We start from the raw sequence: 25,449 nt of genomic DNA, 5'->3' as shown, positions 1-25,449 counted from the left end.
TTGATTAAAAAATTCTCTTTGTTTTTTTTTCGCCCCCCCTTCAGTGGCCCAACACCGGAGGGACAAAAACTTTTTTAAATATTTGCAATGGCCTTACTGATCCGGAAGCTAGAAATAGCATTCAGTGCGGGATTGTAGACTAGCTAAGCAAGTTATCTTCCCAGACCCTGCAGTAGTCAAAAAACTATACTGACCTTAACCCGTAGTGAACTACGCATAATCACGAAACTTCTCACCGGACATTGTCCCTCCCTTTATCATTTAAAGAGAATAGGCAAGGTCTTAATTGACATTTGCCGCTTTTTCGACTCAGAACTAGAAAGTTCAGCACATCTGCTCTGTTCCTGTGGAGCGTAAGCGTCTTCTAGGGAAGCTACCTATTCGCGATGACGAACGTAAGCTGCTACCACCTCCAAAAGTTTATTATAGGGGTGAAGCGAAATAGGAATTTCTTAAAGAGCGCAAGAGATCGTACCCACACGTACATACGGGCATTTCTATGAGTGTGCAAGAGATCGTTTAATGCCGTCAACGCGAATTAACTCCATACTCTGTATGGAAACTTCATCCCAAGAAGGTTATTGGTTATTAACCATATATCACCTAATTGGGGCACAGTCTTACAACAATCTAACTCAACTCCTTCAATGGATATGAGCAATTCGTAAACTGTGACAGCAATCGGGGCCCGGCAAAGGACAATCTCCATAACTGTCGCAGTGGCATTTTGAACCCAGTACGCTTCTGGCATGCAAAGCAAAACTATGTCTGCATTAAAAATTCAAAAAATCCTGAGACCGTTTGGTTCAAAAACTTACCGAATATGTTTGAAAAATTCTGTTCTTAATGCGAATGAATTAACGTGTTACAATTTTGGTTTAATTTTAAATTATTTAAGCGAAAACTATTTCCACAGCGTACAGGGTGAGCAGTAATAACTGTCTGTGTGTCGAATTAAAAATGGGTTAATCACGGATGTGTCTGCATATTTTTCGGTTGGGGTGTATCTAAATGTCAATACAGCTTGCAAGTTTGTTTTAAATTTCCATTCGTTTTAAAAAAAAAAGATGATAATCATGGACACAAAAAGAGAATTTGAGATAAGACTGTTTTGAAAAATTTTCGACCGCGTGATATTTTAAAGAAGCTATGGGGGAACGTTTCTCCAAAAATTTGAAGACTTCTTTGCTGTTCATTGAACCTGATGTTAAACTAAACACTAAATATAACATCGATAATGTTTTGAATAACTATTTGCTTTCCATAGTTTAAAAAAACACTACAAGAATGCACCATACTGCTTCCAACAAGATTCTGCACCGTCTCACCAGGCGAAAGCTACACAGGCTTGGTGTGAGGACAACTTTCCGGATATTATTTCTTCGAAAGAGTGGCCTGCCTCCGCGCCTGATCTGAATACTCTCGACTTTTATGCATGGGGTTATATACTAGGTAAGCTAGAGTACACCAAAGAATTTACTCTGAATATTCTCAAGCAACGTTTGGAGTAGATTTGGGACGAAATTCCTCAGAATATCGTGCGTGCCAGCTGTAACGCTTTCAACAACGATTGTGACTGGTAATTAAAGCAAAGGGAAAAAGATTTGAATTGGTCTAATTTAAGTCAATTAAGTCCACGAGAAGTTAATTCGGCACCCAAACCGGTTTAAATACACGTTTGATATTCCCAAATTGCCTGTTTTGCACACAACAAGCTATACAAAATTTCAAACAAGCATATTTTTATCCAAAAAAAACATCCTAAGCCGTCTATTATTGAAAAGCTTTTCTTCATGTGATAGAAACATATAGATTATTTATACATTACTTAAACTAACCATCATAACCGAAGGTATATAGGATATAATAAATTTTAAAATAACAATGGTACGCTCAATATGTTATAGCTCCGAAGAAAAGCGTTTCATGATAGAGAGAATATAAAACAAAAAATGCGAAAGATAAGTAAATAGCTTAATAAAACCATATACTCCGTCAAAAGTGTAGTGATTGGCGCGTGAGATACGAGCTGCAGCAAGCATACAAATCTCCGATAATTATCACGTGGTAAGCTTACAACTAGGTACATATGTGCCACATACACCGGCAGAGCGAACGAATGCCAGGAATCATATTTAGTAGAGAACTTGATAGAGCTAGCAGATTTTACGGTAGACGACGCACCAGTCGAGTGCGTCCGATATAGCCAATAAAGAAAAACGAGATCAAAAAACACGATGGCAACAATGATGGCCAGACAACAAAAAAAGGCAATTCTTACGTTAAGACTCATCAGCCAACAGCCAGTAAATTATTTTTAATGTGTTTCGATCGTAAGTAGACGAAAACAGATGGTTACGGCTGCATAAAAACATGCAACAAGTCCGTACTGCTGTGGAAAGTCGTTAAATCAAACAGCATCAAACATTGGAACAGAACAGTTCAGCCCATTTATGCGACGTAGAAAAAAGTTGTACGTCAATATTCTAATGTCGGTACGTAGAAAACGATTGGGCGAATGAATGAAAAACCTAACCTGAACCTACTAAAAACAACTCATGCGTAAAATTATTCGACAAAAAATAAACTTTTAAAGGCCAAACTGTGAAACAAGGTCAACATAAAAGGTCGACATGAAAATAATCGGTTCTCTTCTAGGAGCGTTAAATATTAAATTTTAAAAGTGGCTGCAAAGTATGAGAATGTATTAATTTTCTTCTAGCGATTTCATGAATGACATGTCTGTACGACTAAGTTGAACCTGTAACATTCAAGTTTGTTCTGGTTGTCATAAAAAACATGTTTAATACATAATACGCTAAACTTATGATTACAGCCCATTAAGTTCGTGTTCACCATCAATAAAAATGTTATAAAGCCATTTGTACCTTTTCCATCCACTTTTCCCGCCTTTTTGCCTTGCTCTTGCGTATCCTTTTTCACCTTCTCTCGCTTCTTCTTACCATCTTCACTCTTTTCACTAACATTATCATCACAAGATTTCGAACTATCATCTTCTTCATTCTTCGAGCACGCTTCATTCTTGAAGAACTTATCACCAAAGAAATTACTTTTATCATCACTGTTTTCTTTACTACAGATTTTCCCAACATTGGCACTGCTGGAAGATGACGAGGAACCGGTTGGGGTAGCCGCTGTGGCCACAGCCGCCGTCGCTGCCGCCGCCGCTGCTGCCTGAGCTGCTGCGAGATTCTTATTTTTCTTCTTGATTTCCAACTCAAACTCGTCCAGAAATCGCTTGTTGGGTTTGATCACACGACTAGAATGAGCACTTCGTTTCGGCAAGATGAACCGTTTATCACCGAACTGGGTTCCACCACTGGCAAGATTTCGAGCTTCCGAAGGATCCCCACTAGCACCAAAAGAAACGGCGTCTTGAGATGGCGTTACTGAACGTATCTCTCCGGACGTTGCATTATTCGAACCAGCCGAAAAACTGGACGTCGGTTCCGATGAAGCGGTTGCTTCATCAAGCTTGCTTGATTTCAACACAATTTCCGTTAGCCGCGACGGCCGCACTATACACTCGGATTTTGCTGCAGCAGATGCAGCTTGCATAGCTAACCGTTGGAGACGTTTCTTCATTTTACGATTAAAACTCTTTTTGAGTCGAATTGGACGCGCCAAACATTCTTTCTTAATTATCGGAATCAACGGAACGATTGCAGGATTGTACACTTTTTTCACCATATTTTCATCACTTGTTGCCAGGGTAGTGTGAAAAGTGACGGTTTTCTTTTTCGGTTTCACAGGCACATCCACATTGTTGGTGTCCGCGTCGTTTGGCGCCACGTTTTCGCCTGAACTTGACGACGAGGTGGTCATTGTCGGCTCACTGCTAGGTGTAGACTGCTCTACGGGCGGCTCCTTCGGGACGATGGGTTTATTCAACGTCGAGCTGATGGCGGACAACGAGGATGGTTTCATTTCGAAGCTATTTCCGGTTGGCGGTTGCGTAAGCGGCGTCTGTTTATCGTTGCTATTCAAGGTAGACACTTTACTTTCGGCTCCATTGGTAGGGCATTCGTCATCCTTTTGCTCGGCCGGATGGTTGGGACTTTCCTGTCGATCTCCGTTTCGGTCTTCACCATCGCGTCCCTCATGATGATCGGTCCCGTTACGCTCTTCCGCGTCGTTATCGCCTTCATCTTCGTCTTCGTCATCCTCCTCGTCGTCCTCCTCATCGTCGTCGTCATCTTCATCATCGTCATCTTCGTCATCGTCGTCCTCGCCGTTTTCCGAATCGTCGGCAGCGTGCTGTAAAGAAATAGAAAGAACCTTTGTTAGATACTTTTTACTAGAAAAAAGTCCACGCAGTATACAATGCAAAGGTTAGTAAAAGGTTCAAGTACCCTTACGATACAAGTGTCAAATAACTGCTAATTATTCATTTTTCCCAGTGTGCTTGAAAGTTCAACGATTATGTGAGAGGAAATCGCTGTATAGCATGTACACCCGAGTAACCCCTGCTAATCAACCGTTGGTGTTTGCACAGGTCGTTCTAGCTAGCAGTCGAAAAAAAAGGATTAATTGGAGGAGCTTTAATGCATTCGTTTCAGCAACCATCACGTTTCAACCGCTTTCAAAACGGCGTATACACCGCAGGATGAGATTCGCTCTAAGTTTGTACTTCTCAGCGTGGAACAAGAAACCAGAATCAACACTGCTTATGTTCTAGGTACTGATGGTGCGGGAATAGAGTCTCGATTGCCCTTTGTTTATGGTTGCCCGTCATCATAACATACTCACACCTCGCAGGGAAAACTGCCGCTGCGAAAGGTTAGTTTCCGCAATTATGATGGTTAAGGAAAATTGCGAGATGTATTGTCGGGTTGGTTGGTGGGGGGAATGCAGTTGACGCGGTGAGGTGATATTTGCATATATCGTGCGTGCAGTGTAAGCCAAAGGCGCTGCAAGAAAGGAGGCACAAATAAAAAAAAACACGGAATCGTCATCACGCAGTAGTAGAACCAGAATGAAAGGGATCGGTTCGCTCGTTGCGCTCTATGTATGGGAAGTCCAATGAAAGCTGCAGCTTCGTGCAGGTTTTTTTTTGCTGTTTTCCTACTCAAGGGCCTGTTTTTTATAACGCTGTATTTTTAATTAGTGCACGGCGACGACAGCGATAGCTACGAAGCAGCAAGTGGAGTGGTGTGTACAACGAACAGAAAAAGGGACTACCGGCAATGAAAAATCATAATCTTAATTACCTTGCATTTGCTCATTTTTCACGATTTTTATTTTCGGTTTTATATATGCAAACCGTATGGGAGAGAGGGAGCTTCGTAATTATATATTCTGCCAAGAGTCGTACAAAATGCATTCTACCGCTATTCGTGGTGCTACTCTCTAAGCAGTAACTTTATCGTCTGCTGTAAAGTTCACATTTGCACTCAGTAGAATTATTGTTTTTTTTTTCATTCAATTTTACGATTCATAAACTTCTTTATTCAATACACACTACTGGAATCTTGAATTGTCTAAAGTTGAGCAAGTTCTGAGAACAGTGAACATGTTTGTTATTGCTGGTGGGTTACTGACTAGCTGGCTGATCACAATTGATTTTTTATTCAACGCTTCAATTTAAAAGTTACATATGCAAATATTTTTAAACGGAGTTGCACGGTACTTTGTTCTGAAGAATGTTGATATGAAAATGAACGACTGTCTGCGATTTTTTTAGCTTTTAGCTTCAGATATAATCATTCAACACTTACGGTTTTATTATTATGTATGTAAACCGAGTCGCGTATTATTTTGCTCGACTGGTCTATTGTGGTATTATAGATCTCGAGTGTGAAAATCAATTCTGTCGAGCAATTTAAGGTGAAACGGTAATGAATCCAACATGGCCGGATCGATGGCACCCATATCCTCAGATTGGGCGCCATTTTTCCGGCCATGTTTGGATTCAGTACCGTATCACCCTAAATGATAACGAGAAAATGACGAGTGAATATCTTTTACTTTGCACTAGGATGTGCTAACTATTCTGCCAGTATTTTTCATACGATTTTCGTGAATTCATTTACCACAAAAAAAGGTCAACTTCCCGGTGCCGCTCAAAGGCCATTTCAAAAGAAAATGCTTGACGAACTTCAAATGCCCAGGTGAGATAAGATAGATTCAGTCGACTTGGAAAATTCGGAATTTCGCTTGACTCGATAGTGACTGAATCGAATCGAATTGTTCGATTCGTGTTGTATAATAGCGTGAACATATTATATTCTGCACAGTCAAGACATTTTTATGATTCTCCCGCAATTATACTTACTTAATTGGCCTAACGTCTTACGACAAGGCCTGCGCAGTATAATTTCTCCATCTGTTTCGGTCCATGGCAACTGATCTCCAGTGCCGCGGGCACCCAGTGCTCGCCAGATCTCGCTCCAACTGGTCTTGCCACCTCGCTCGCTGTGCCCCTCTTCATCTTGTTCCTACCGGATTTGATGCGAAAACCATTTTTGCAGGATAGTTGTCCGGCATTCTAGCAACATGTCCTACCCAACGTATCCGTCCAGTTTTAACCATTTTCTGAATACTTGGTTCGCCGTAGAGGCGCGCGAGATCGTGGTTCATTCTTCGCCTCCATACACCGTTCTCTTGCACTCCGCCAAAGATGGTTCTTAGTACCCGCCGTTCGAAAACTCCGAGTGCTCGTAGGTCCTCTTCTAGCAGTGTCCACGTTTCGTGTCTGTAGAAGACAACCGGTCTTATTAGCGTTTTGTACAGTGTGCACTTTGTACGGGGGCTCAAATTGTTCGACCGCAAATGTTTGTGGAGTCCGTAGTAGGCCCGACTTCCGCTGATAATACGGCTTTTATTCTCACGGCTGGTTTTGTTGTCCTCTGTTGCCAGCGAGCCAAGGTATACGAACTCGTCGACTACCTCGAACTCATCCCCGTCGATTACCACGGTACTGCCCAAGCGAGCCCTGTCGCGCTCGGTCCCGCCCGCCAGCATATACTTCGTTTTAGACGTATTTATCTTCAATCCAATCTTCTCTGCTTCGCGTTTCAGTCTGATGTACTGGTGTACTGACCTTCCACCGCCTCAAATGTTCTGCCGATAGCATCCACGTCGTCAGCAAAGCAGATAAATTGACTGGATTTATTGAAAATCGTACCCCGCATTTCGATCGCCGCTCGCCTTATAACACCTTCAAGCGCAATGTTGAATAGCAGGCAGGAAAGACCATCTCCTTGTCGAAGTTCCCTGCGAGATTCGAATGGGTCCGACAATCCACCCGAAATTCTCACACTGCACTGGATCCCATCCATCGTAGCCATGATAAGTCTAGTAAGCTTACCCGGAAAGCCGTCTCGTCCAAAACCGCGTTTCCCGCAATTTATAAGTATTCTAGATTCGAATTAGCAACGTTGATAGCAGCAACATGTAAAGCTACGGCCTATATTATCCGCGAAAAAATATCAAAAAGTATCAAAAGTCGACCAACCTTAGAGTATATTTTAGGTTTTACGTTTCTAATATTAAAAATTGTGTTTTCATATAGAAACCAATTCCCCATTCCCTGACAGCTCCATGAAGTTGGTTATTAAAACAAATTAGAAGATATGATTCCATGGATTGGTACTCGTGGGTTTGTACTCCGAGACGCTGCACAGGATTCCAATTAATACAAGTTAAAGGTTCTACTTGAACCCTCATGTCCAGCACCGTAGCGTACGGTTGGCCAGACCAGCATTAGCATAATATATCCTGAGAGATTTTAGCGATTTTTCATGCTACGTTATCAGTTGATTTGTATGCAACAGCCTTGGCGAAAATAGTCAAACAACTGCGCTTGATGCTTTGTTCATACTGCCAGCTCCACCCCGTAGTGAATAAGTTGGACATGGACCGTTGTACCGTTGGACATCTGGCATTTACAACATCCTCTCTCGAACGAAAGCCGAAAGCATTGAACGGAAGCCTGGTTCTGGACGCTCGACAGTACTGCGCGACCGTAACGTGCAACGAAAGCTGAATATGAAGACTAAGAGCACGGTGTCTCATCGTTCCGCGCCTTGGGTTGGGAGGTCGAGGCAACCGGCTAAACGGTGAGGAAGCACTTGGTCAAAAATTGATTTTTATACGGATGCGCCAGTCGAGGTTGTCTGATTTCATTTGTATAGGAACCCTTTCCTCTAAAAGGAGGCGTTCTAATTCACCACAGAAAAAAATCCTGCTTCCAAAAACCCCCACATGCCAAATTTGGCATTTGTTTGATTAGTTCTCGAGTTATGCACAAATTTGTGTTTCATTTGTATGGGAGCCTCCCTCTTAGAGGCCTCGCTCTTAGACAAAACGATCATCATAAGGAAAGATCGTCTATGGACACAGAGTAGGGGGAAAAAATTCCCCTTTTTGTTAGGGTAGGTGGAAAGCACAGTTTTAGGGATAATAAACGGCTTAAGGTTGGCAAGTAAAAGAATTACCGGCACCGTGTAACGCGCAGCTACAAGTGGTGACAGCGATGGAATAAACCCGCGATTTAACAGCTGATTTTGGAATCTTTCGAATCAAAACCACATGGAAGATTTTACGCAAGAATCAGGGCCCAAAGCTGCATAAAATAATAGCTCGCTCAAACAGCAAAGTCGAATGACCTGCCTCAACGTCAAATTTTTAGTGAGTGAACCTTAATTCAGCTTGAAGATCCGTTTTCTACTAAAAAAATGTGTTCAGTGAGGTAGTTGATTTCTGGTTGAGCGCGTAAATTCTGAAATTCGCGTAAAAAAAAACCGCGTAAATTCCGAAATTCGCATAAAAAAAACCGCGTAAATTCCGAAATTCGCGAAAAAAAACCGCGTAAATTCCGAAGTTTGCGTAAAAAAAACAAAATTTCGCGTAAAAAACTGTGGACTTAAACACTACGCGAACAAAATAGACATTTTGAGCACATCCGCGTAAATTCCGAAAATTGCGTAAAAAAACGCGTAAATTCCGAAATTCACGTAAAAAACCGCGTAAATTCCGAAATTCACGTAAAAACCAAACCGCGTAAAAAGCGACTTCAGTGTAATGCATAAAAAACTTTACTCTTTTAAGTGTTTATACTTTTTCTTGAAAATTTCTGAAACGGGGATGATTTGTAGAAGGCAAGATTTCATCACAATAGATCAAAGAACTGGTCGCCGTGGTTCAGTGTCCCCAACAAGGAAAAAAAAGCTAAGATTTCCGGCAAGATTCCGTTTTGAGAAGCAAAAATGAAGAAGGAGGTTGAAAGTAATGCATTTGATACCAGTTCGGGTTGTTCGGGTAAAATTTCTTAAAGCAATAAATCCGACAATCCAGACTGTCACAAAAGCAAGAAACCCCACCAAACGAGAATTTACTGAAAATGATTGAACAAAATTGTAAGTTTACTTTTATTTTGAAATCTAAGAAGATGGGAAACGGCGAAAACATGTTCATCGACATTTTTAAGTCCAAGATGGGCTGGCTAACATAAAAGAAATACTTTTTGATTGATGCTGGAAAAAGGATTACATATGAAAAACAAAACTTAATGTCCGATACGGTTCTTAAATCTATGATGGCGGAGCGTAGCTGAAGATAATGGCACGGAAAACCTTATGCTTTGCGTATTTTTGAACCGGAGAAGACTTGGAGAAGTCAAACATGGGCCGTAGTTCTGAAACCTAAGATGACGAATGGTCGTGGAAAATAAAACATAAAAACACTGCTGATATTTTCGTATTAGTGATTGATTAATAGAAGGCAAACATTGTCCGACGGAGTGTTGGAATTTGAGGTAGCCGCAATGCAAAGTGGGCAAAAATGAGCAGTAATCCCAATAATTAGAAGCCGCTGGTTTCGGATCCTACAAGATACCATTCCTATGCAAAAAATGCAAGGAATCGATTGGTGATGGTCTCATCTTGTCTGCAGACTTTGGGAAGATCTCCATTTTCATGGCAAAAGCTAACTAAACAGTAGGAAAACTTATCTGCCTCCCGTGAAATGAACTCAAATAACTTCCAGTTGTCGTCAAAACATTAGAAAAATAAAATCTCATCCATGCATTCCATACTGTGCATACAATGCAACAACAGTCCATTTTGCCCAACTGACCCCTAAATAGATAGTAAAACCATATAGTTTAAAGCGATTAAAACTCGATCCAATTTACTTATCGGAAAAAAATCTTCAGAAAAAATGTGTATTTTAACATACTGAATAACTTTGGAGAACAGTTGAAAGCAATAAAAAAGTTGGATGCAAAGTTATTATGCAGAATTGATTTTTAAGTGCTATTTTTTACCTAGGAATAGGTAGGAAACCAGCGGCTTCTAATTATTGAGATTACAAGCTCAGTTTTGCCTATTTTGCAATAGTGATTGAAAGTAATAAATAAAAACATTGCAGAATAGGTATTTTTGAAATAAGCATTCATTGCAGAACACAAAACTTGATTTCCGACATCAATTTTTGTTAAATGTGGATGCTTTTTGATCAGGGATCTCATTCTACAATTATTTTTAAATATGAAGTTGATGAGTTTGGAGGTGGACAAAAATTATACATTTTGAAGACAAAAAAGCAGAAAGGTCCAGCTGATACATTCCGTTTTCGAAATCTGATCACCTTTAAATTCGAGTACTACGACTCTGTTGACTCTAACAGTCGTTCTGCCCAGTCGAGATTTGAACATACGACGACTGATTCGTCAGAACAGTACAGTACCTCAAGGTCAACTGGTAGGTTTCGACAGATGAAGCAGCGGAAATTTGTTTTGAATTTATTACTTTTCGACTTATTCATATGAGCTTATCTATAGCTTCTAGCATTATTAACTACAACTTTGCCGAAGACAGTACAACAAGCGGATCAACCGTTTTCTGAGGTAAAATTTTCTATTGCAGTTTTATTTTACGAATATACGTATTCTGTGCTTTTGAAAGTAAAACAGGATCTAATTATTTACTTCGAGAAGTAGATAATACACAAATATTCCATAAAAATACGTCTTTTTACAGTTTGCTCATTGTATCGTTGTTTTCTTTTCACTTTCTGGTTACTTTATTACTAGTTCATTTTAAATTGTTACATGTTGACATTGTTTATTTGCAAATTCGATTCAATATGGTTGGCTCTGCCCAAATGATTCGCACATTGAGATTCAGTAGTTCGAAAGGGAAAAGAAAATTCCAACCGCATGTTGCGGAACATTTCTACAGAAACTCGAGATTCGTTTTGCTCTCGAATGTGAACAACAACGCTAGGTAGTTTGGTACTGCATTTTTAACAGTAAAATCATGAACCGTGCGGTTGGCTACTCGCACAGCAAATACCGATCGATCGATCGATCGATCAACAATGACGATCACCTTCAATTTCGCAGCGAAGAACCAAGAAAGACCACAGGAAAGGACGACCGAGCGGTGGTTTCATGAAAACAAGGGAGCTTTGGAGGTACTTATACCTTTTTTATGTGCAAGGTGATGCCGTTTTTCTTGCACCGCAACCCTTCGCGCGGCCCGCCTGCTGAATTACAGCGCTGCAGTTCGTATCAATTTTATGATCGCATTTTTACTTTGTCTTGCTTACCGGTACCGACCGGTTTACTACAGCGAGCATGATTATGGGGTTCATTATTGTACAACCGAAGTGTAGCAATTGCTGGTTTTCGGTTTCCAAAATATGAACTGCAGGAAGCGACAAAAGTTCAACTAGAAAAAATGTTGCACCAAGTAAGTTGAACAAAAATTATTAACTCATCCAATTAAATACGCAGCGACCCCGAGTTTCACCAAACATGGAACACCCCAACCGTGGTAGGCCTACAGAAACGAAAGGTAGGCGTCCGAGGGCCTGCTATGGCAGCATATCAGGCAACTGCATCCCGTTCTTAGGTAGTGTTAGCGAGTACTTAATTCTGAAATCGCCAACTTTCCAACCGACAGCACAGAGTTCTGTGCGGGCATCACGAATGCGAGGTGCGGAGACTACTGCCGCATTCCGCCGGCCGGCCAATCCTGCTCCGGTGGCGGAGAGAACGGCGGGAACAGGACAAAACAAAGTGCCGAGTTTCGAACGATTCCCATCAATGACGCTTGTGTGTGGTACTCGTAGAACGAGAGGCCCTTTTCAACAATTTATTCACATCTATATCTGCACTCGACGAACACGACAGTCAAGGTGCTCAAGAGGAGCCTCCTGCAAATTTCCCCGAGTGACCCCTTTGCCGTAAAGGTATATATTGATGCGTGTCTCTCGTGTTGTTTGCATGTACAGAGGGCTCACATTATTCCGTGTGCACCGCCGAGAACCAAGTCCAGGACTGCTAGGTTGAGACTGGGCGGTTAGGCGGTTAGGAAGGTGAAAGCCAGCCGGGGGAAAACAGCGGGCTTATTGATATGCATGCGGTATATATGTGTGCAATTGGGGTTCTAAAAGAATGCAGTACTTGACCATAAATGGTTATCACGTGATTGCTTTATTTCTGGTTTTCTGCACTGAAACAGGAGGCATCGGGAGATTGTCGTTACCCGGTGCGGTTTGCAAGCTCGCAGCAAGTTTTTTCTTCTCTCCCTTTGGACTTCGAAAATGGTGGTTTGACACCGGAGCGGTTCGGTCATAATGATGTTTATAATAAATTGAACCTTGTAATTTGTGGTTCCAGAGTTTGCGTGGCATAATTGCAATGGGAGTCTGGGCAAATTATACGTTTTCAAAGTGTTGGCTTTCGGGGCGGACGATAACATGGGTGGGACTCTCGGTACTTTAGCAGATTTTTTGACGAGTGATCCACTTTAGCCGCTCTAACTAACGTTAGAGGTTTCTGGTTTGCAATGAATAATGATACTGTAATTTATAGCAGCAAGCAAAAGAGCTGAACCTACTAACAGAACTTATTGAGATAAAAAAATTTATACAGAACATTATAAAATCGTTATCAAATATGTGTATTGCACAAGGAGATACGAGACCTGAATGAAGGAAGAAAACAAGCTCATCATTTGATGCTCAATGCCGGACGGTATTTAACGATGCTCTTCTTTTAACGCAGTTGAATTATTGATTTTATTGCTACTTGCTGCTCGTACCAGTTTCTCGATAAAAAAGCAAAAAATGTTGGCTCTGGTTCTCGATGTAATGGTTCACCGTAATCCTTGAGCTGAGAAAAATAACCTAATTTGCTTCTACACTAACTACCAACGATCACAGGTTGCTAATTGCGTCAGAATTAGCGTTCTCAGCGTTTAAGTGTAACCTCTTAGGGTTAGTCTCTTTTACACTTTTCTTCTCCCTAAATATGCAAATATTCTCCGTTTTCCACCTACGGGCAGGGCGACCGACGCCAGCGGAGAAAAGGTATTCGTGTTCCAACTGACGCCGACATGTCACGCTTAACTCCCCCTTCCAGGACGAAGATTTTTCCTCCGTCTTTCCTTGCCGCACACAACCGACCGCTCGTCGCTGCCCACCGCCGAGTGCTACTAATATGGTGGCATGAATATGCGCAAAATTGCTTGTTTACATATTATTCAACCATTGAGACACCTTTGCGGTGCCCTAACAAATAGTGACAAGCGCACGGCACGGGGCTCGAAACCGGGGAGAAAGCACAGTTCTCCCCGCTGAAAAAGCGAACTTTTACTGCTGCTGTGCACACATAGCCGCCAGTCCTGGGCAGGAATGGTGGCGTCGACGGCAAAAAAAAAGATTACGTCATTCGGCGTTCCTTTCCACGGTGCACAAAATGAGACTGAAACTTCAGAGCAACGAGCCAAGTGCCAACAAGGAAAAATCACCGATCTGTCGACTGTAAAATGATTTAACGAGAGACCCGGCAAACTGAACGTGCATACCCCGTCGATTCAATCGCAATCCGACGTGATCCACCCAGCAGTGCAGTAAGTTTTGAATGGTTCAAAAGCGAAATCTTGGCACTGTATCACGTGTCATAAAGCTAAAAGTTATTTTAATTCGAATTTTATCGGGCTAAATAGAGCTAAAATGAAGCGGTGTTCGAAATCAGTCTTGAGAAACAAAGAAGAGAAAAAAAACAAGCAATCAAGTTTTAAAGCACGGTTGTGGCGTCTTAAAAGTATAAAGAACATCTACATCGACAGCCGGGCCGCCCCTCAATTCGCTGCGTCAATTTGGGACGAGAGCATAAAAACAATAATTACGCGGGAAAACCTCGTCCATTATTCGAATCTATCGGAGGGTTTTACATTCACCGACCAAGTAGAGTGAGGGCAAATGCTGAATAGAATTTGTTTTGAAGAACATTATGGTTAAAGATTTAAAATTTTTATAACTTCGAATGTTCTTCTATTTACATTACGCGATTGACACACTGAATCAGAATCACAGCCATTTGCATCTAGCACTAAAAATGTATTTTACCCTTTTTTTCCAGTAACAAGGATGGTTACTGAGTGTGAAAAAGAACACAGTCTAGTCGAATCGTACAATTTATAAATGAAAGGCTGAAAACGTAGGTACTTAACTGAAGCAGTCAGAAGGGCGATTTGAGCAAAAAAAAAATATATTGCTCCCTACGTGTTCTGTATTCAATGTAGAAACGGTGGTGCACTACATTGCATGACGGTTTGATGGTGACGTGCATTGAGTACAACAGCGCAGCAGCGTGGAGCGCTTCAAAAGAAAATGCACACTGGAAGAGGTGCAAGTAGAGGTACTGCCCGGGTGCAGAATGTCGAAATCGTACGATATCTCTCGTAAAATATGATGCATTAGGCCTAGGATAGTATTTTGATTAAATAGAATGAAAAGTTAGAAGCTATCTTGAGAAGATAATACATAACGTATGTTTTATAATTGGATGTATTTGTTATCAAACATGAGGAGTGATAAAACAGTGCAGTAAAGATCAAATAACAAGATGAATAACGGTGTTATATTTCCGATGCGGATGCTAGAGCAACTCTATGTAATTGCATTTCATTATTCACCAGAGCAATCAATAGGTAGGTATAAATTGTTTGATGAATCAACTGAAAGTCGATAAGTTAACCGGCTTAAAACGTGCTATGTGCAGGAAAAGCCCATTTCCTAGTTTTCAAATGAGTGCCTCTACACAGAACGAAAAAATGCAATTCAAATTTGACTCACACTAAAACGTTTATATACCGTTTAATCTAGAATAAATTCGAAATAAATTCCTTTTAGTTCTACTATCGTATAATATAGTCCCGAATACGCAGATTATAGTTCCGACTTGAAGGCTTCTTGATCATGTCATCGATTTATCGCAAATAAAGCAACGACAACTCTTAAAAATGGCTAGTGAACGGCTGGGTAATGCCTAACATAGCGCCCATAGTGGTTAGTAGCTTCTTATCCTATCATTACCTCCTCGTGGTACTAGCCGGAATACGATCAACCTTAGCGGTAATCAGGTAGGTAATTACCCTCGGCGGAAACTAAGGTCGTATACTGACAGAGAAGGAGGCACTGTGTTGTCTCGGCACTATAAACTACACCTTAAACTACTACGAACAATCAAGGAAATTCGACTCGGAACATGGGGCATGGACAAAGGCGACGAAACAAGTCATGGAATGGATAATTGCAGGACTTGCATTGTCCATACGAAGGTAAATCTGGCAACGAGAACATTGGGGATATGAACGCCCAGATGGGCAGGGAAGTAAAGTATAGATCGGTGATGCGGGCCATGCTATCATTGCCTGTACACAGACACCAACGAGAACTGACAGCGATGTATCACACCGTAGAGTGTGCGTGAAGATCGGATCCGAGTTTTCAGGCTCGTTCAGTAACATCTCCGGCGTGCCACAAGGGAGCAACCTTGGCAACCGCCGTTTTCGAAAACAGACACTGAGGAAGCCTGCAAGTCGTAGGCGAAATACGTATCTGCCATTGAATAAAATACACATAGTAGAATTGAATTGGATAAGTTTTCTTATTTTTTTTTTATTTTTAGGTTTCGTATTCTACTAAGACGCTCCAAAAACTTCAGTCAATTGTTACACAGGTCAAATTCTAGCTAGAGGATAGCGCACCAGGATAAGTAAGTAAGTATGTTTGGGGTTTTAGTCACCGTAAAAGTTTTATTTCTAGGTTTTGTTGACTTTTTTCGGTATAATTATAACTCGCTATTCTTTCTCGGCGTAACGTTTCAGTCTACTATAGCTTCGACCATCCTCAGACGCCGAAAAAAGTAAACAAAACCTAGAAATATTAGTATCAGGTATCAGGTATCAGCATCTTTGGCTCGAGCAGCACGTTCCTCACAATCATGTGGAAGATTTGTGCCTTGCCCATCTTGCCCGTGTCATCATTTACCTGATGAGGACGGGAAGGAAAACAGGAGGAATAGGAAGGGGTGGATGAGGAATTTGGACAAACACAAACATATATATACCGAGAGATTTTTGTACCCCCGAGGGGATACTGCAATCCTTGGTAGTTAACTTATCAAAAGTACACCCCCTGGGGGGTATACTCATGATAAATAAGAGCTTATAGCTCAATACCGCTTTCGGTAAGGAACATCAAAATGTCTCGTAATTTTAGTTTCCTAAAATCCGATTCATTTAAGACGTAGGATCCAAAGATCCTATGACGCAATTGTGCTACTGCAGGACAGTTGCAAATTACGTGATATGGTGTACCGTAGTCGGATTCACATAAATTACAATGAAACGATTCAGCTCGCTGAATCGTAGCCATATGATAATTTAGTCTGCAGTGACCAGTCAGTGATCTGACAAGAATACTGCAATTTACCTTTGAGTGTTGCAAAAGAAATTTCGCAACCTTCTCACAAGGCTTAACAATGAAACTTTTCGTTTGACGACAAGTTTCAAGATTTTCCCAATAACGTACATGTTCAGATGAAAACCAAGATCGAATCTTTTGTTTTATCCAACATGCCGCAATTGGTAAAGCAGGTTCCGGTCCGAAAACCGACTTTTCTGCTCCAGATCTTGCTAGTTCATCAGCCCATTCATTTCCGGTTATACCAGAATGGCCAGGAACCCAAACCAGATGAACGGCATTTAGAATGCTTAGTTCTTCTAATTGGGTGTGGCAGGCGATGACTGTTTTAGATTTAGAATTAGCCGCACAAAGGGCTTTTATAGCGGCTTGACTGTCAGAACAGAAGTAGATAATCTTGCCTATCAGTTCTTTCTGAAGTGCAAACTGAGCTCCGCACATAATTGCAAAGATTTCAGCTTGAAAAACGGTGCAGTAACTACCCAACGAATAGGATTCCTCCAATTCCAGCTCACGGCAGTAAACACCAGCACCCGCGCGACCTTCGTACAAGGAACCATCGGTATAACAGACCACATAGTCGGAAATTTTCCTTTCCATGTAGCCTGACATCCAATCCTCTCTAGGAGGAAAGTCACTTGAGAAAGTCCTATACGGGAAAGTACGCATGAGCGTTACATCGCTAGGAGCAAGGGCAAACTTGTCCTCAGCAACAATTTGCGACCACAGTCGAGTATGACCAGTGGAACCGTCCACAGACTGCCAAAGGCCAATCGCGTGTAGTCGATAAGCACATATTAGTGCCTCTTGCTTCAGGTGGAAGTGTAGAGGTTTAATATTGAAAATAGCTTCTAGGGCGGCAGTAGGAGTTGTAGTAAATGCACCAGACATTGCCATTAAACACATCCTTTGAAGATGGTTTAGCTTTGTCTGGACAGTCACAACTTCCCCTCTCTGCCACCATACAAGACAACCATACGCCAGTATTGGTCTGACAACGACCGTGTATAACCAGTGTATGTATTTGGGTTTAAGCCCCCAAGAGTTGCCAATTGCTCGTCTACATTGCCCAAAGGCCATGCACGCTTTTTTAATTCGGAAATCAATATTTGTGGACCAGTCAAGCTTGGAGTTGAGAATCAACCCCACGTACTTCACTTCGTTCACAACATCAACATCCGAATCGTAAAAGCGCAGAGCGCGAGCTCCATTGGTATTTCTACGTCTTGAAAATAAGACGATAGATGTTTTGCTCGGATTTACCGAAAGTGCAGTTTCTCGGCACCACGTTTCTACGACACGTAGTGCCTGCTGCATTAAGTCAAATAATGTGCTTATGCACTTTCCAACTACAAGGATGAGATAGTCATCCGCAAAACCATATGACGGATAGCCTAGACCATTGAGTTTCCTCAATAGGCCGTCCGCCACAAGGTTCCATAAAAGAGGCGAGAGAACGCCACCTTGTGGACATCCACAAACACTTTGCTTCCAAATGCTTGCTTGCCGTAAGGACGAAAAAAGCAATCGGTTACTAAGCATTTGTTCTATCCACTTTATGATTATTGAAGGCACATTATGATAACGAGCAGCCTCCAAAATGGAAGCGAAAGATACGTTATCAAACGCGCCTTCAATATCCAAAAAAGTTCCTAAGCAAGATTCCTTTTGTGAAAAAGCAACCTCAATTTTATCCACCACATCATGTAATAAAGTGGTTGTAGACTTGCCACTTTGATAAGCATGCTGTGCTGAATGAAGAGGAACTTCTACTAAGCTTGTTTCGCGGATGTGGTGATCAACAATCCGCTCAAGTGATTTAAGCAAGAAAGACGTTAGACTGATTGGTCTAAAACTTTTGGCTTGCTCGTATGTCGCGCGTCCACCTTTAGGAATAAACTTAATGGTTATTTCACGCCATTGAGTTGGGATGTACCCAATAGCAATACTACACACAAACATCCTTCTCAGAATGTGTTTGAAGTACTTGAATCCTTTTTGCAGTAGAATAGGGTATATTCCATCTGTTCCAGGAGATTTGTATGGAGAGAAGCTGTTCACGGCCCACTCAATCGCTTCAGTTGTGACAAGTCTCCGAGCAAAAGCCCATGAGTCTAAGCCACCTAAAACGATTTCTGGATCGTTTCGAACTTCAGGTTCCATACAGCCCGGAAAGTGACTATAAAAGAGACATTCCAGGATTTCATTGTCATTCGAACAGTATTCACCGTTCGAACTTCGAATGTTATTAACCTGATAATCTTTCGATTTTGACAGTATTTTATTAAGTCGACTTGCCTCGCCGAAACTGGAAACGTTGCTACAGAACCTGTGCCAGCTCGTGCGTGCTGAAGATCGTAAAGCCTTTGCATAGGCTTTCCGGGCCTGCTTGAAAGGCTCCACGCCATCCCTCCGACGTCTATTCCAGGCTCTCCTGCATCGTTTCTTTAGTTCCGCGAGATGAGAGTTCCACCACGGTGTTCCTCTAGTCGTTTTAATAGTTTTTAGCGGGCAAGCTACTTCAAAAGCTTCCGCAATAAAAGATGTTGTGACATCTACAGCCACATCCAAGTCGATCGATGACTCAATCGTTGGTTCGAATCCTTGAAATTTCGTCGCCAGTTCCTCCTCAAAGAGTTCCCAGTCAGAAAATCTCGGATTGCGAAATGTTGCAGCGTTCAAGGAGACACCCAAATGATCAAAATATATAAAGCAATGATCAGATATTGGTGTCTCATTTGAAACATGCCATTGTGCCAACTCATGACTGATCCTGTTAGAGCAGAGTGTTATATCTAACACTTCCTCTCTACCAGCTCGTATGAAAGTTGGACAATTGCCAATGTTGAGTATTCCAAGGTTGGTACCACTCAAATATTCCATCAAATCAGAGCCTCTCAGATTGATATCCGAGCTGCCCCAAATGATGTGATGGGCATTGGCATCACTGCCTACAATGAGCGGAAGCCCACTAGATTGGCAGTATCTCACCACATTTCTGAAATCGTCGCTGGGAGACGGTTCATCGTGTGGTAAGTATGCAGAACAATAGACATAGCGCCTATGGACATCATCCACGACGAGTTCTACTGTGACTGCACAAATATCTCGAGTAGTCAACTCAGAGATAAGGCATGCACTAATTGACCTATGCAACAATATGCATGCCCTGGGCATCAAACGAGGATTTGTCATACCAGTTTTGCTGAAAACAGCAAAGTTCTGGTTTCCAATATCCGTCGAATGAAAGTACCCCTTGCGAAAATATGGCTCCTGGACCAATGCGATGGTGACAGAGCCATTAAAAAGTTTTTCGCATAAATACAAATTTGCTGCCCGTTTGTGTTGAAGATTTATTTGTGCGACTCTAACTATTTGACTAGCGGAGTATATGCACAAACAATCTCCAACACAGATCAGACAGCAAATTGTAAGCGAAGCCAATTAAGTTGGCCAGAACGCACTTGGCGTAAAACCCATAAGGGAAATTGGGCAGGACTACTATGCTGTTCCCACGAAACGCAAGGGACAACAAAGATCGACCGTACCAGAGCCCCGCATGGCACAGTAGGGGCAAGATGCCCAAAGCACTCCGTTCGCGACTGGCATGTTTTCACCCCTCCAGCCATTCAGTCATCGGCACGGAGATAGACCTTGACTTAGGGGCACCTGATTTGCCGACTCCCGGCAGGATCAGGTCCCGTGGCTCAATTTTTGCCCAAACGTACAATTCGGCACCAACCGCCAAAGGGCGTAAGTGCAGATTGTGTAAAACAGACCGATTAAGAGTCTCTCTCTCTCTCTGTGCTAAGCCAGCTGAGAAAATAACTCTCTCCCGGTGTGCTCACACCCCGCAGCCGCGCCCTCCGAAAATCCTGCGCCGAACTGCACGATTAGGTAGCCGGAAACCACACGGCGAGTGTTCCACCTTCTCTGTCTGCATACGACAACCAAAGTTGCGCACCACCAGGTGCGCAACTTTGGCTACCGTACCCCAGCCGGCACCTCGTGGAGGTAGAGATAGGAGTTAGAAAACAGAGGTGATATATTTGCACATGTTCACTCATTTGCCAGCGATGTATCACACCGTAGAGTGTGCGTGAAGATCGGATCCGAGTTTTCAGGCTCGTTCAGTAACATCTCCGGCGTGCCACAAGGGAGCAACCTTGGCAACCGCCGTTTTCGAAAACAGACACTGAGGAAGCCTGCAAGTCGTAGGCGAAATACGTATCTGCCATTGAATAAAATACACATAGTAGAATTGAATTGGATAAGTTTTCTTATTTTTTTTTTATTTTTAGGTTTCGTATTCTACTAAGACGCTCCAAAAACTTCAGTCAATTGTTACACAGGTCAAATTCTAGCTAGAGGATAGCGCACCAGGATAAGTAAGTAAGTATGTTTGGGGTTTTAGTCACCGTAAAAGTTTTATTTCTAGGTTTTGTTGACTTTTTTCGGTATAATTATAACTCGCTATTCTTTCTCGGCGTAACGTTTCAGTCTACTATAGCTTCGACCATCCTCAGACGCCGAAAAAAGTAAACAAAACCTAGAAATATTAGTAAGTAAGTGTCTGTGATCTGTGATCAACAAATTAGGATCACCAGAATCGAAAAAAAAAGATAAAAAATTTACGGTACGTTTTGCGCAGTCCTTCATGGTGTGATCCCAGAAACTTACTGCTGTATGAGGAACGTTGCTGCTTGCTTAAATTGGAGACTCTGCAAAGAAGACGTTTCAACGCTCAAGCCATGTTTCTGGCTAGAATAATTTTAGAAGATATTGACTGTCCCGCCATCCTGGGTCAACTGAACATGTATGCCTTCCGAACGACTAGAACTCCAAACTATGAAATTCCTGTACCTGCACCTGTACCGATTTATGGCAATACGATTCAACGAAGTTTACGATTGGTTCGACTTCAACTTGACAAGCGATGGAGAGAAAGATAACAGCCTGGAAAAACTAACTAAGCATTGCCACAAGGGATAATTTGGCTAAGTATCGACGAGCGCAAATAGAGTTCGCGATTCTTGAGGAATAAAAAGCACCAGAAGGAGGACAGAGATCGTGAAGAGCTAGAACAACTATGTGAATGTATTCAGCAACTATTCCGGGCTAATGAGACGCGCAAGTTCTATGAGAAGGTAAACCAATTTCGTAAAGCATACACACCGAAGCCTGATATGTGTAGGGACGAGGTGGTCGACAGGTGGAAGCAGTCTTTCGATGCACATCTCAATGGTAATATAACAGAAGAAGACGGAACGGAGGTTAACCCACGAGTGCCTACAAACAATAGCGTGTCGGCTCCCGATCTCGAAGAGATCCGATGAAAATTCGGTAACTGAAGAATAATAGAGCCGCCGGAAAGGACTGACTCACGGGAGAACTCTACAAAAATAACCAAGAACCTCTAGCAACGGCACTTCATTGAATAATTCCATGGATTTGAGAGGAGGAAAAACAACCGGAGGAGTGTAACTGTAACTACCGTGGCATTACGTTGGTCAACGCCGCCTACAAGGTGCTCTCTCAGATTTTGTTACGTCGTCTATTCAAAATAACAAGGGAATTCGTAGGCCAGTTCAAGGCGGTTTAATGGGGGCCGGTACTGCTACGGATCAAATTTTTACTCTTCGACAAATCCTCTAGAAATGTCGGTAGTGCAACGTGCCCGAGCATCACATTCTCGTGGGTTTCAGGGCAGCAAATGATTCAGTCGACTGCGAATAACTTTAGCAAATAATGCACGAATATGGTTTTCCAGACACGCGGCTGGTCAAAGCTATTTGGGAGCGAGTGACGTGTTACATGCGTGTTTCAGAGGTACTCTTGAGTTCTTTCAAACCGCGGAGAATATTGCGGGGGATGGACTGACCTTACAGGTCGCTATTGAAGGTAAAATCCGGCGAGCGAGCATCAAAATGAGAGGAACGATCTTCAGCAAGAGTAGTCAACTCCTAGCCTTCGCAAACGACCTCGACATTATTACTAGAAACCTTGGCACGGTGGAGGCAATCCACAGCAGTTTAAAAACGGATGCTAGAAAGATTTGATTACAAATCAATGAGCCGAAAACCAAGTATATGACAAGAAGAGGTTTCATACAAAACAACGTTCGCCTTCCACGAACAGTGGCTATTGACTATGAACAGGAAGTGGTTGATGCGTTCGTCTATTTGGGATCTCTGGTCACCGCCAATAATAATACGAGTAAGGAGATTCAACGACGCATTTGAGCTGAAACTCGAGCCTACTTTCCCCTCCGCAAGACGCTTCGATCAAGTAGCATACACCACCGTTCAAAGCTGATGATGTACAAAACACAAATCAGACCGGTAGTCCTCTACAGACTTGAAACAGTAACTTTGCCAAAGGAAGACATACGTGCACTTACCGTATTCAAACGAAAGCCATTGCAGACTATTTTTGGAGGAATACAAACGGATAGCGGAGAGTTATCGGTGGGCTGGCCGCTTCGCAAGGATGCCGGACGACTGTGCAGTGGAATCCGTTCTTTTCAAGAACGCCACCGGCACCAGCACACAGGGCCCAATGTGCTAGATGGCTCGACTAGGTTGAATCCAACTTGTGTGTGGCGACTTGCCGACGAGTAGCCCAGGATCGAGTACAGTGAAGAGGAATTTTTAATACAACAAGAGCCACCCCAGTTCTATGCTGTTAGAACTAAGAAGTAGCCTGATCGATGCTTCTTGTTTTGTGGATCTGCATTGTCCATTTGTTAGAGGTTCGCAGATTTAAACGTTCTTTTGCGTGGTAAACGTTTGATTTCGACGTGTCAATATCGCGTACTGAAAGCTACTTCTTTTGCTCGAACGCCTTCATTACACGATTATCTCAACGAACGCTGACTTTTTCACCCGTTTCCGGTTTATTCGCAAACGAGTTATTTTCAATGTTCTTCCTGATCTTAATGAGAATCGTACTACATTTTTGCACAATGCGAAAACTGAACGATACGATGCTTGCCAGGTGCATCGAAGTGCATAATAATGAGCGACGAAACCTACGTGAAATTCTATTATAAATCTTTGCCAGGGTCACATCATTTTACAGTGCAAGAAGGGCTAGTATTAGACCAGTCGAAAGCATCAGTTCAAGTCGAAAAATTTGGAAAAAAGGCTTCGGTCTGGCCAACTATTCCGAAGCACATGAGTCTTCCTAATTCTGGCTTTAGTTTTCAAGAGGTCGCATTATCAACCCTTTTGTATGCATTATGTGACCTGCAAACTAAAGCCAGAATTGGTCGCAAAATCGACAAATTGTGGAATTTTGGGCATTGAAATTGGCACATTGCCGAAAACATGTCTCTTCAGCAAAAACCTTTCAACAATCTGAGGATTTAAGGAGTGAAAGCATATTTGCAAAATTTCCATGAGGTATAATATAGTTTTTCCAACTTCACGTCTTGTACCGCTCATGAGAATACCAAAACACATATGTTTCATTATTTTCTTCTATCATTTACTTTGTCTATTGGAAAGACTATCGTTATGAAAAATCGTCATCACTATTTTGTCTTGCTATTTTTATTTCTGATTTTTTTTTACTGTTTATTAATTTTTAACAGTCAAAAAATACTAGAACAAACTGAATTACATATTCGTACACTATATCAGTCCTGCCTACAAGTATCCACAAGCAGTTTTCAGAAGAGAGATTATCAAGTATGATCTAATGTTTTACCCGGAATTTATAATGTACGACAACGAATTGCAAATTGCAGCCGCGCGCGGCGACCAGCTGCGGCTACTTTTTTTTCGCTCAACAGCTATGAATAACCATAACGCCAGCTAAGTACGAAAACGTTTTAATCAAGCAGTCAAAAAGCTTTCATTAAATTCAGAACCATTGCATATGTTGCATATGTGCGGTGCTGACCTGAACGAAACCGCCGTCCGTCCGTCCGTCGTCGGTTGCGGTATGCGCAGTATGTACCATTTATCGTTCGGAGTAGCGATTATTGATTTTTCCGACCACATCTAATTAGATAGGGTTAATGTTTATTGACCCCCCAGTAAATATGTCGGTTAGAACAAGTTTATTATACTACCGATAGATAGTGTTTTCGTTCGCTTTGCAAGTTATGTCGAATGCATTAACAGGGCGTTACGCGTGAATTTGCGTAAAAATTAATTAATTCGAGTAAAAATTAACTCGATTTTTCTCTAAAAATCAATTACAATTAGGCAGTAGTTGAAAAGGACTTTTGTAAAATTAAAAACTTTGAATTTGCAATACACAGTACATACTTTTAATACGTTTGCTTATTACTCAATGAGAATTGCTAGTAAGGTAACTTTTAGAAAAGTATTTAAAAGAAGTACCTAGAAGAAATAGAGAAAAGAAGAAAGAAAATTTAAGAGAGGGATTATTCAATTATCGTTAGAGCCGAAAGTTTGCGTCGCCAGTGGATACCAGAAAAAACATTATCTGGAAAAAGTTTTTCCCAAATTTTTCTACGGTGATGGAAAGTAAGAAAAGTTAGGTCTACGTCATGTGAAATGATCAAAACAAAATATTTGTTAGTCAAAATCCTGACAACCTGATAATGTCAGTGTAAAAAATTTGACTTGATGGAAGATCCCAATCTTCATTAAAATTATTTAGCCGAAGGGGATCAACTTTACCTCAGCAAACGATTCAACTTAGCTCAACTCTTCCAATAAGCGATGCTACAGC

At 41.8% G+C, this 25,449-nt stretch overlaps 1 protein-coding gene across 1 annotated transcript in view; it reads right to left on the bottom strand.

Moving 5' to 3' along the window:
* The window catches only part of LOC128744278 (histone-lysine N-methyltransferase trithorax), a 103,464-nt gene that overhangs the window by 22,253 nt on the left and 55,762 nt on the right, over window positions 1-25,449 (bottom strand). Inside the window, exon 2 of the mRNA XM_053841135.1 lies at window positions 2,889-4,278. Coding sequence (XP_053697110.1) covers window positions 2,889-4,278 — 1,390 coding nt within the window. The remainder of the gene's footprint in view (window positions 1-2,888; window positions 4,279-25,449) is intronic.

Source organism: Sabethes cyaneus, chromosome 3, assembly GCF_943734655.1.
Source record: "Sabethes cyaneus chromosome 3, idSabCyanKW18_F2, whole genome shotgun sequence".
NCBI classification, from domain to species: Eukaryota; Metazoa; Arthropoda; class Insecta; order Diptera; family Culicidae; genus Sabethes; species Sabethes cyaneus.
Note: the sequence above shows the minus strand (reverse complement) of the source record. Positions and strands in the feature narration are given on the sequence as shown.